The 12,488-nt window shown below is 32.3% G+C and overlaps 3 protein-coding genes across 5 annotated transcripts; 2 read left to right on the forward strand and 1 right to left on the reverse strand.

The window, feature by feature from the left end:
• Positions 1-555: 555 nt before the first annotated feature.
• RpL30 (ribosomal protein L30) lies at positions 556-2,387 on the forward strand. Its single transcript, XM_073079961.1, has 4 exons — positions 556-643; positions 726-768; positions 1,121-1,266; positions 2,191-2,387. Exons 2-4 carry the CDS (start codon positions 748-750, stop codon positions 2,363-2,365), a joined length of 342 nt encoding a protein of 113 aa, XP_072936062.1. The 5' UTR covers positions 556-643; positions 726-747; the 3' UTR covers positions 2,366-2,387.
• Positions 2,388-3,291: 904 nt separating this feature from the next.
• LOC140747477 (uncharacterized) lies at positions 3,292-11,248 on the reverse strand. 3 transcript variants are annotated; one of them, XM_073079960.1, is made up of 10 exons: positions 10,950-11,248; positions 10,195-10,391; positions 9,888-10,007; positions 9,328-9,565; positions 9,014-9,118; positions 8,729-8,800; positions 8,243-8,374; positions 7,732-7,871; positions 3,855-3,959; positions 3,292-3,395 (listed from the first exon to the last, which is right to left on the reverse strand). In XM_073079960.1, exons 1-9 carry the CDS (start codon positions 11,036-11,038, stop codon positions 3,955-3,957), a joined length of 1,098 nt encoding a protein of 365 aa, XP_072936061.1. In that variant the 5' UTR covers positions 11,039-11,248; the 3' UTR covers positions 3,292-3,395; positions 3,855-3,954. The 3 variants fall into 3 exon arrangements, with proteins under 3 accessions (XP_072936061.1, XP_072936060.1, XP_072936059.1); XM_073079959.1 differs by lacking the exons at positions 3,292-3,395; positions 3,855-3,959 and adding an exon at positions 6,118-6,570 and having other exon boundaries at positions 7,732-7,868; XM_073079958.1 differs by lacking the exons at positions 3,292-3,395; positions 3,855-3,959 and adding an exon at positions 6,118-6,570 and having other exon boundaries at positions 10,950-11,247.
• Positions 11,249-11,565: 317 nt separating this feature from the next.
• Positions 11,566-11,955, forward strand: Pdrg1 (Pdrg1 prefoldin-like subunit). The gene has a single exon (XM_073080172.1). It carries the CDS (start codon positions 11,566-11,568, stop codon positions 11,953-11,955), a length of 390 nt encoding a protein of 129 aa, XP_072936273.1.
• The last annotated feature ends 533 nt before the right edge of the window (positions 11,956-12,488 follow it).

The following is a 12,488-nucleotide window of genomic DNA, read 5'->3' on the forward strand; positions in this document are numbered from 1 at the left end:
AAATAACTATTTTAACCGTCTTAATAAATAAATATCATAAAAAATAATCTTTATTAACATGCAGCATGTTAATAAAAATGCGAATGGTGATGCTGATGGTTCTTTAAATTAATAATAAATAAGAAGTTTGTATCAAGTATACGGTACTTCATTTATATTCATTTTTGCTTTATACTTTTAGACGACACGAAACACTCGGTAATCTCCTCAAGCGAGCCTATAAAATATTGTAATTAAGTATAAGTATATAAATTTTAAGAGATTGATACTATTATTTTGGATAATATTGATACAGTCATTGATATTTTTGTGGATCGATTTTTAAAACTTGCCTCGAATGGATTCCAAAAGCAATATTTATCTAAAAGATTCGATTCGCCATTTCTACTTAAATATATTATTTTAATGCTTCCTGGATAACCTATAATAGATATGAATTTACCTTTATTGGCAGTGGCAGCTCCTCTGGAAAGGTTCTGTTAAAGTTAAACGAGTTTTTGGTGAACCAACATCATATTGGTCATACGACTGTATCAGGTAATGCTGTTTAAAAATATTTAATAATTATCTGTAAAGAATGGCGTTGTCAACTTGGCAACACTGAAATCATTTTGTCTTTTTCATTCGGCTATTCGTGGAAGAGGTTCGTCCTCAAGAAATTACTTGATTTTTTTTAAATGTTACGTTGTAATGGTTATTTATTAACATTATTTTTCATCTTACAGTGTATTGCACACAACTACCAAAATGGTTGCTGCAAAGAAACAAGTAAGTGTTAACACGTGTAATGATTTTCTAACCTAATGGACTGATGGCATGGCTTCTTCGTTATCCGCGAATTAGCCTCCTTTATTATAGGTCCTAAATAATATGACACTCGATAGGCTCGCTAATTAAATAATTTGCGGGGTTGAGGATGTATCAAACAAGTTTTATAAAAATGTGACTAACATGGTAAAATATTGTTCTCCTCATGCTAAGTAACAAACATCAAGTGTAACCTCATCTATGGTAACCTCTTTAATTCTCTAATTGCACGGAATAAAATTTTGTTTCGATATATTTTTTTATAATATATGCGTGTGTTTAAATAGAACTTAACTCCAAATTTTAATTGCAGAAAAAGACTATTGAGTCTATCAACTCCCGATTGGCTCTGGTCATGAAATCGGGTAAATACTGCCTGGGCTACAAGCAGACGCTGAAGACCTTGAGGCAGGGCAAGGCCAAGCTGGTCATCATCGCCAAGAATGCTCCCCCGCTAAGGTGAGACTACTGAGAAGTAGAGTTCCCCCTTCACTTGTCTATGGGAAGCATATGGAGTCCTCTGACAAAGAAGTATGGTTCCCTAAATAAATCAGAAAATATTAAATTTCTTTAATTCTGGAGTTGCTTTATGAAATGGGTCCTATGCAGAAGCAGTGTGATTGTTCAAAATGTACAAACGTCCTCTAAGCATTAAGAAAACTTATCAAACCTAGCTGTTGTCTCAACGCACACAACATAATCACTTTTCACTAGTCTTCATTAAATACTAACAAGCGCTAAAAATGTATAAATACAGTGATTGCACTTTGATAAATCATATTTTCATGGAAAATCATTAAGTCATATCGAGTTTAATTATGTGTAGGTCTCGTGGAGCTGTAAAACATCCTGTGTATGAAAATACACAGATTGTACCTAGTTATTATAGAAAACTTAAAAAGCCATGTATTTGGAGGAATATTAAAACTCCTGAGACTGCCATCTGCACAGGCCCTAACTGTTAAAAATACTTATTAACAAAGTAAAATAATAATTGTACTTGGAAATAAAAGTAATATTTTTCTGATTTACAAAATATATGGGAACCCTATGGAGTAGTCTGATAGTGAATCCATTTGCTTGTCCTTGACAGGTGAGTTTATATTTAAGCTATGTTAAAATCTTTCTCTTTGTAGAAGTATTCAATATTAATACAATTTCTAAAATTGAACCCAGTCAATTTATATTTTTGAAAATGATCATGTTCATAAATTTCTTTTTGTAGTATTGCCAGTTTATTTCCACATTACTTTTAGTGTTTTTTGCAACTATTGAAATACTTAATAAATTGTATACAAATATACAATTTATATATCAATATAAAATATAATTCATTGTTACTTTTACATTACAATTGTATATTAAAATTATCCCTATTTTTAGGAAATCGGAGATTGAGTACTACGCTCTCTTGGCCAAGACTGGAGTCCACCACTACAGTGGTAACAATATTGAGCTGGGCACGGCGTGCGGTAAATACTACAGAGTGTGCACATTAGCTATTACTGACCCTGGTGACTCCGATATCATTACAACATTGCCAGAAGCACAACCATAGATAATAAACATTTTAAATTAAATTGTTTTATTATTATCACCTGTATACTTTCTTCACTATATACATTTGTAGGTTATAGAAAATTAAATTAATAAATTACCTGAATTGGCATAGTCAAACCAAACATCCATCAGTTTGTGAGGACACAATCTAATAGGTACCAGCTTGTAAGGACTACACATTTAATAGCAGAACATTTTTCAATGACTACAATATAATGAGATAACTTCTATGATTCTTCTTTTGAATCTCGAACTTATTGTCTAGATATTCACCTGTACTGATTTATATTACATTTTTTTTATTTTACGTAGTTCACTATAGCTCCATTTATACCTAACAGATACAGCTTAATAAATTAGATCCAAATCGCGATATACATTTCTAATTATAAAATATAAGGACCACTGATGCCTGAATTTATTAGGATTTACTAGTTTTTCATTTCAACCAGTATCGAAAAGCTAAGAGAGCATTTTGATTTTTTTTATAAGCTTATCTGTGACGAGAGATAGGAATTGCTGTTTACTGAAATATTCGATAGAATTCAATCTTCCAAATAAAGTTCTATACTCATTTATGAGTTGGCGAATTTCATAAATTTTTACGCACCAAGAACATATAATGTTTTTATCCAAAATGATAACTGCATTTAATAGTTTTAATAAGCGTTAGAGATTTATTACCCTATTAATATTATGTACTGCACCCGATTACGTAGAAGTCTATGTACCTACTTCATTGTGCTATATATGGGTGAAACCATAGACTTAGAATTTCTTGACGTTCTATATCTATGGGTAAAACGTAAAAATAATTGGTACGTATCATTATGGTAAATGCTGTTAACTTTCTCCATTGTAAACTATATTGCAGAGACATATATATTCATTTTAGTGTTAATGAATCTATAATAAAATGACCCATTCATTTAATATATTTATTATTAATATAAAGTATATTTTTTGAACATCTTGTCTTTTCCTCTTGTCTGCTCTTTTTGTCGGAAGTCCATTGGTCTGAAGTGTACCTGAAAATAATTATTATAAAATTACTTATACATACATAAAAAATTGCCTAATTTTGTCTGATCCAATTGATAAGTATATAAGTCTTATTTTGATATTTTCTAGAATAAAGATTAAATTTTCTAGAAGAAACAAATATGACAAGTTTAGTCTAAATCAATAAAAACAAAGTGAGATTTCGTTAAAGTAATTAGTTGCATGGAAAAATATTTGAAATTGAAAGATAAATTCACTTGTACAGATATCGGTGTACAGTCTGCAAATCACACAATTATAAAAAAAAATACCTACTCTCTGAAACGTCAACTGTTATTTGTTTGAGCAAATAACTATGTGAATAAACCTCTTTCTTGTGATGAAATTAAGCAAATAATCAGTAATAAATTAATATAATACTACAAATTGAGGGGCAGAGTCATATAAATACGCCAGGTTTTTGAAAATAGCAGATAAAAACTCACCTTTACGACTAGTTGACATTTGCATCAGACACCAAAATGCAACTGCATGAGCAATTACAATTAGTTATATATTCAATCCAATTACTTTAGTTCGTTTAATTTACCCTGAAATACAAACAGATATTAGAATCATATATAATTTCGAAATTAACAACATAAGTATAATATTTATACATAGTAAATTTTTGCTCATTTCAGAGTTTGGTCATATCATTCGCCTATTCTTATAACTTGACTGTTTCAAACTTAAATTATTACGAAAATGTTTCTGATGTATTTATAAAAGTTATCAATTTTGGATATAAAAGGTTTTCTATATAAGTTGAACTCCCCATACTTCATTCTCCCTGTAATGTCCTCAGTGATAATTAAGTCCTGTTCGTATTCATTCACTAACTATGCATATATTCTATAATTACACTGAGTCTTAAATAACTTATATTTCTATTTAAATAATTAACATTTTAATTTTCCTTTGTTCATTTATCATTGCGTTTTATCGCAACCTTTTCATACTGCAAAATAAGATGAGGATTAGTCATACCTACAACATCAATAGACAATAATAGTAAAATTCATAGTCTTTAAAAACATGCTTATGGTAACATTTTTTAATGCAGCCATAGATTAGTGAAGATTTTTCACTCCTAACGAGAAAATGTAACCTTGACAATTGAAATTCACTGTAATCTATTTACGTGTTTGAAAAATATTTTAAAATGTAGTTTTTAAACCATTTACGAATGAAACGATATTTCACCCCACTTTCTTTCTTCGATTTCGTGTTTTTTCACCACTTAACTGCGCATGTCGGCATTGTTCCGCGTAAATTACACGAAGACAGCCATTAAATGGCTGACAGTATTGTCAGCCGTTTAAGCCATTTAATGGCTTCTTTCAATTACTAGGCTGTGAGATATCAATGAATGTAGCACAGAATTTTCGACCCAAGTATAAAATAATCTGTCTGATGATTAAAGCCCAATATACATATTTATTTCAGGTATAATTTATAACAGTTGATGTCTGTTTATCAATACTAATAAATCTTGTACTTATTAATTTCCATACGGCTGTACAGTTAGGTGGTTGAAAATCTTGAGTTTATAGAATTCGTATATTTTTAATACTCATTAATATATATTCCTTTTGGGTATAACCGACTTTTTATCGGAAGATCACTACTTACTTAACTCGTTAACCCTTTTCACAGATAAAATATTTTAAATCTGGAAATTACTTAACATACAATTAAATTAAATTACTTGTACATACAAATCTGTACACAACCTCCTTTTTTTGGCATTGTAATTTGAACTATAAAATATTATGCCTTTATGAAACTATAGTAACACTTTAGGTTACCTATCTAGGACATCTCCTGTGGGAGACAATATATTTGTCTGTACAATATTAATGACACGGCTTGTATTCACTCGGACGTGTCATTATGTAGAAAAATATTATTTTTACATAGCCCATGTATGAGATTTATGGGTAAACTATGTTCCAGAAAGTGGACACTATAATATCTATCACACTTATTATTCTTACAAACTAATTGTATGTCTATACTTTCATAAAATATGTCAAGCCAGTTTAGATCTGCAAAATAACCAAATTAGTGTCGAGCAAATCAATCATGGCTTAAAATAAAGTTTCAATCATAAGGAAAATCGTATTTATTTCCTGTTTACCAAGGCATCATTCTGGTTTAAGTTACTTATATACATAAAACGCTTGCGACATCTATTTACATTGTAAGAAGTACTAATTACCCAAGTGTCGCATTTTATAAAAAATATTAAAATTGTTGTTACCTGTGTCACATCAAACAAAATAAATCTCCAAAGCTGGGTGCCAAAATAGTGGACATATGTAAAATTGTTGCTGCTTGGTGGTGCTAAACCTTGAGTAGCATATCTGTATAATGCTTTTGTGTCATTATTAATAGTTGAGCTGGATCATTTATAGTAACATACGAAGTTTTCAAATTAACATATGTTAATAGTTATTATTAGAAGGATAACCTTCTAGAAAGATATTCTATAAAGATTTCTATAATTTATTCGCTAGAATTTCTTATTATATTTACCCTTTTAAACTGATATTTCAAATCAAACCATAATTTTAGAAATTCATCTTTTTCAACATCAATTATTATATTTAACATAAGAATGATTGCTAATAGTTAAACGTAGCATCACATAAGATAGCCTCACATTAATTACTAAGAAGTTGTTAATAAATAAAGCATACACAGTGAATTTCATCATTTTATTATAGAATCGAATACTTAAAGTCTAAACATAAAATTACCTACCTATCAGTGTTACACAATGTAAAGAAAAAACATAATTATTAATCAGTTTTCTTTGTGGAATTTGGGTCAATATTGCATATTCTATTAGAAATCATTAGTCTACTAAACATGAAAAGCTATTCACAAAGAAAAACCTAAATCTATTAAATATGTCAGAAATATTACTTATTGTAATACTTGTACAGTCTGATAGTCAAATAGTACCGAAAACAAATTTATTTTTGCCTTCTTCTATTATAAAATACGCTACAACCTTACTGTAAGTAAAGTCAATAATGATATACAACATAATCCAATATAGGCTTCAATAATTTGATCCAGCTACATTTATTTCGAGTTTGTTGTATTTAGACCCAAATAGTCTCTGTTACACTCAAACAGATCACCAACTGCCTGTAATGCAAACAATTAAAAGATACTATAAACTAGAGCATACTTCATTTTCATAAAAAATAAATGCGGGTTTATTTGTGAGGCATTCCCTAATTATCTCATTTATTGATTTGACAGCACTACCACCAACACAGCCATAGCCAGATGAGAGTTTTGAGGGATCTAACCTCCCGACATCTAAAAGTCTGACCACGATTATCTTCATGTAATTACATTGTTATAAATTGTAATTTATAACAAGATATCTGTATATCTTACTCATATGCTATTTCTCAAACAGAAATCTGATTGCTAAAACATGATGATGGTTGGGTATGAGTAATATTTAAAATGTTTAATAGTTATATTTGGTTCAATAGAAGTACATTCTATCTTGTTTACTCTGGTTCAAGAGTCCAACCCAAACAGGAACATCCTGGCTACAACCTTAACTAAGAGTATCAACCAATGCATTCAAATAAGGTGCAGTTCAAAAATGTGACATTAAAATAGCAACCAAAAAACTTTGTAATGTAATATTTTTTCCTTATATTAACTCTTACTCATCTTTACATTAAAAAGCATTTATAGGAGATTTTCAATGTTAGTTTCTTGTTTACCATATTTGTGAATGTAACAACATAAAATAAAGTTATGTTTGTTAAAAAATAGGTGCAAAAGAAGTGTCTTATAGATATTACACACCTAACCTTTTAAACAAAAGTGCTTATATGTGTCATTAATTATTTATAATTGACATTGGAATCCAACTGGATTATAACTATGTGTGCTATATTATTTTACCGATTGATTTGTCTGCTATAATTTTATCTTAATTATCAAACACCTTCATATCTCAATAACTCAAATAAGTTTTTAGCAACTTTGGCCCAAGTTTTGCACTAATCTAAGTGCCCTAATCCTAATCACTCCTTATTCATAAATATTTTGCAAAATGGCCATAGTTCTAGACAAATCTGATATGAGAAATAAAAGAGCAAGCTTAATCCGAATATTAACTATTAAGCTGAAATATCAATTAAGAGTTGCAAATACTGTAATAGATTTTATCATTAACCATTTCATTATTATTGGGTATTTAATATGTATCAATGAAAACTATTTTAACATATGAGAAGTGTTTTAAATTGAAATTAGTGACAGCAAAGTCATTTTACTTACCATAATTGTTGTTGTATTGTGACTGAGGTTGCTGGTACGAGTTGTACGAGGGTTGCGAGTACGAGTCGTAGGACTGCGCCGAGCCGCCGTAAGCGGGCTCCGACGCGCCGTAGCCCGCGTCTCCCGCACCGCCGCCACTGCTTTAAAATATCGATATGGATAAATGTATGATTTTATAATTATTAATAACTAATTAAGTTCCAAGAAAACAAAATAGACAGATTTAAAATTTTAATTATAAGTCATTTATAGGCATTTAATAACTGATATCACCTAATAAAAGTGGTTTACTAATTGGGTAGTGTATAGTAAATTTAAGTTTGAAACATGAGACAATAGGGTGTCGCGTAATATTTTCACATGCAAATAGGGTTATGATATGAAAAAGGTTAAAACACTGTTTTAAAGACATTAATTTGAATTTTGTCAAAAAGTTGTAATTGTTTTAACCAAAATTAATAAAGAAATATTTTATAATCCAAAACTTTAAAAAATGATTTGAACTACTTACCCATAACCGTCATTTTCGTAACCACCCTGGTTGCCAGTTGAATATCCATAGTTAGACCCGTAACCACCTGAATTGTAACCTGAACTGGGCTGGGCTGGCGCTGACGATGAGTAGCTGCTGCTTTGATATGGACTAAGGGAAAATACAAATATATTTAACATAGTTCATTCACAATGACAAAAGAAAGTGTTACTGAGATATATCAGAAAATGTGTTATCTGCATTTGTGTATAAGACGGCAATTCCTATCAAGCTAACAGTATCATCATATATAGACAAAATTATGAAAGAAAAAGTTAGTTGAGGTAATATCAGAGCTGGAATAATACTGGATTGGCATTATTTTTATGTTGTGGTAAAAAAAGGTGGTCAATTTATCCTGTAATTTAAAAATACAGCAAGTAAGACGCTCTAAATTGGCTGTGCCACTTAAGCTGTCCAATATTATCTCATCTAACCTTTTATATCACAGAAATTAAAACATACCTGGACGTATTGTATGAGCTCGGTGCATATGGATCAGCAGCCTGTTGCTCGTATGGTTGATATCCCGTATGCCTGTACACATTTTTAGCAATAAGTTATGGGTTTTAGATTTTATACAATGCAACAATGAAATTAGTTTCTCAGTATAATGTTAACGTCATATGTGTATCAGACGGCACATTCCTATCAAAGCAAAGGATCATCATTATGAGTCATATTTATTGATAACTATTGTGAAATAAGGTAAAATAACTTGTTAAAGCCTGTAATATATTTTGTACATACGATGGTGGGCCATATCCGTTTGATTGCGGTGGTGTACTGTGAGATGGTGGCACCTGCTGGTAGACTGGTCTTGGATTACCTCCTCCACCTCTGGGGCCATCAAACCTGATAGAACATACATTATACTATAAAAAAGACAATTTTGTTTAACCTAGTATTTTTGTAATATGTTGAAAAATCTGAACACAAAAAAGCAATAGATAATATTGAATTGATTCATAAATATAGAACTTAAAAACATTGTCAAGTTCATAGTTACGGACAAATCAAAAGTATATGTTGGAATATATATATTATTAGTCATGTGTATTTACCTTCCACGTTTTGGTGGTCCACTGGGACCTCCGTGTGGCGGACCGCCGCCGCGTTTGAACGGCGGACCTCCCTGCGGCGGGCCGACGGGCGCGGGCACCTGGTGCGGCGCGGGGGCGGAGCGCGGCGGCATGTTCGTGGCCGGGATGGGCGCGGGCGGCCCGTGCGGCCCCGGGCCCGGGTGCGGCCCGGCGGGCGGACCCACCGGCGCTGGACCGTGCCCGCCACGACCTCCACGTCCTTATTGACATTCAAATACATATTTTTATTACATGTTGCCCATTTATTTATTTATTTATTAAAGGTTCACCAACATAGTATACATTTATATAAATTACATTGCAAAAGTGAGATAAATAAGTTGTGTACCCATAATTATAGGTGAATACTGCATTTACAGAGTTGATGCCTTAATAAATTAAAATATAATGAAATTAAATTAATCCCATCCCATTAGACTTCTACCAGATATCTACATTTGAAAACAACATTTTGACCCAAACTCAAATGGATTTTTACTGAAGTTAGGCTTCCCACATATACATTACATAAAAACACATACCTCGCATAGGCATTCCACCACGACCACCTCCTCTGTCATTACGGGGCCCAAAGTCTCCACGTCCCCTTCCACCTCGTCCTCTCATGCCCCCAGGGCCACCTCTGTTGTTGAAGGCACCCCCTGTTGAAAGCATTGGATTGGATAAGTATAAAAATTCTGAAACTTTCTTGTAGCATCAATTTTCAAAAGACTATACAAAGGCATTTTTTTACATTGATGGTATTACTAGTGGCCCACACCAAAACTTTGAAATAATTAAGTAATTGTTATATAAATTTAGCTATTTGGCTATATAAATTTCACTTACTTGGTGGAGGACCTCCTCTAGTTTCAATTGTTGGGACTGGATGGGGTCCAGGCCCCTGTGGTCCTGGCGGAAACCGCCCGCCTCTGTCACCACCACCGCCTCGCATTGGTCCGCCACGGAAACCCCTCGGTCCTCCTCTAGGTGGACCACCTCCCCTTGGCGGCCCGCCTCGACCTCTCATACCAGGAGGGCCACCTCTGTAATACACAATTACACAATATTGTAAATTATGTATTCAGCACAACATGAGTCATACGCCGTGGTAAGTAGCATTAACTTAACCTAAAAATTTGATAATATTGACAAAATGATTTATGTCATTGAATTGAATTACTGATTTGCTCTAATGAAAAAAGATACCATGTATATAATCATGGGTTATAAACTAAATATGGTATATAGGTTATAAATCAGTAGATCACAGCAAATAATGCAAATACACGAGTTAAAATGACGCGCAGACACCGCTGAATACAAGCTTTGATTTTGATTATGAATCATACATGTATATTTTTATGACTATAAAACACGGAATACTTTCGAGAAATAGAACATTTTACACAAACAGTATATTAAAGTAGAGAGTAATTATGGAGATTGTTTTTTGGATTTGAAGTACGATACCACGCCAAGTACATATTATTCTGTGACCACGCGAACGCCCAATGTAAGATTTTTGATTACCTACATAAAAACCAAGTTGTATTAAAGTGATAGCATTTCTTGTAAATAACATACTAAATGCAGATACTTACCGACCCCGCATTTCGAAGCCACCACGACCTCGTGGACCGGGTGGCCCCCCACGACCACCGCCTCTAAAACCCCTGTTAGGTCCGTCCATATTTTGTTCAAAGAGGAATTATTTATTCAACGAACTATAAATTAATTGTTCAAAATCACTGTTTTGTCAATTTAAATTTATTTTCAGTACTTTACAAAAAATATGCAGCCATTGTTATCTGGCCAGGTCAAACCAAAATGGCGGAAACAGAACGGCAACGGCACGGCAGCGGCGGCAGCGCAACGCAAATTTAGTGATTGGCGAAAATGGCGTGGCGTCATGAGCGGCAGTGTTGACACTTGACGTATACCAAAAAGTATAGTAACCTATTATCACTGTCAGACGTCAATGTCTATGGATGTGTCTGAAAGGCGAGAAGCCAAAGCCTTAAAACAATATATAAAAAAAGTAAAAACTTGACAGTCTTGACACTTAAGAACAGCAACAATAACAAATTGAACAAATCTAATTACAAAAAGTTTATCTACTGCGTTTATTTAATTCACTTTGTTACTATGGTTAATAAAGAAAACCTAAAATGTTAATTTGGTCTCATGAGCTTCACTACCTAAATAAATAAATGAACAATGGATGATCAAGCGAAGGTCTTAAAATATTTGGTGTCGGTGGAGAAATTAGCAGACGAAATACTGAGTGATAAGCGGGAAATTGTTTTATTAGATAAAAGAAGAAACCACAATCGGGAAGCGTTACGAGAACTTAGCAAATCATGCCAAGAAAAATGTTGGGTGACCGTGGGCTCAGTTCTTATAAAACATAACCTAGAAGCAACAAAAGCACTTTTGTTAGCCGATCAAAACCAGTTAAATATAGATATTAATAAACTCCGGAGTGAGCTAAAAGTAAAGGTGAATAATTTAAGAGACTTAGAGATGCAGCCACCTGTTCCTGGTTTGATGCTTGTCCCGCTGTCCCAAAAGGAAACCCAAGGACTCAGTAATGCTGGATTATTGTAATTAGAACAGTGGATTGAAATTGTACATATTATTTTTGTTATATATAGTATTATTAAAACATTTCCGTATTGTAATTGTTTACCTTCCTTATTTTACTTTTAATCTCCAAAACTTAAAGAGGGATCATCGCTATGTATTTTAATTGAGGCATGGTGCAGGTAGGTACTTAGGTAGGTTATGTGCAAAGTGCATTTGTAAATTGGAGTCTAAATTGAGATATTGCATTATGGTCTACATAAATAAAAGAAAAAACGATATTGCATGTGAAATTGAAGTATTTCCTTAATAAAATTGTGAAATTTACATATGTAAGATTTTTATTATCTGAATTATAATTATTTCAGTTTTACTTGTGAGTCTGAATGCCTGGTCACTATCCATATTTTACATCGAAATAATAACTAAAATTGCTGTCTAGTTGCTACTAATCATTAGATAATTGCTACCTTTGATTAAAAAAATTAAACTACTTTTTAAGCTGATTTGTACAGTATAATAATAAAGTGCATAATAAATGTGATAATGTTTAAAAT

This window comes from Epargyreus clarus, unplaced genomic scaffold (assembly GCF_041222505.1).
Source record: "Epargyreus clarus isolate Ecla_fem2 unplaced genomic scaffold, WU_Ecla_fem_2.2 ptg000014l, whole genome shotgun sequence".
Classification (NCBI taxonomy): domain Eukaryota; kingdom Metazoa; phylum Arthropoda; class Insecta; order Lepidoptera; family Hesperiidae; genus Epargyreus; species Epargyreus clarus.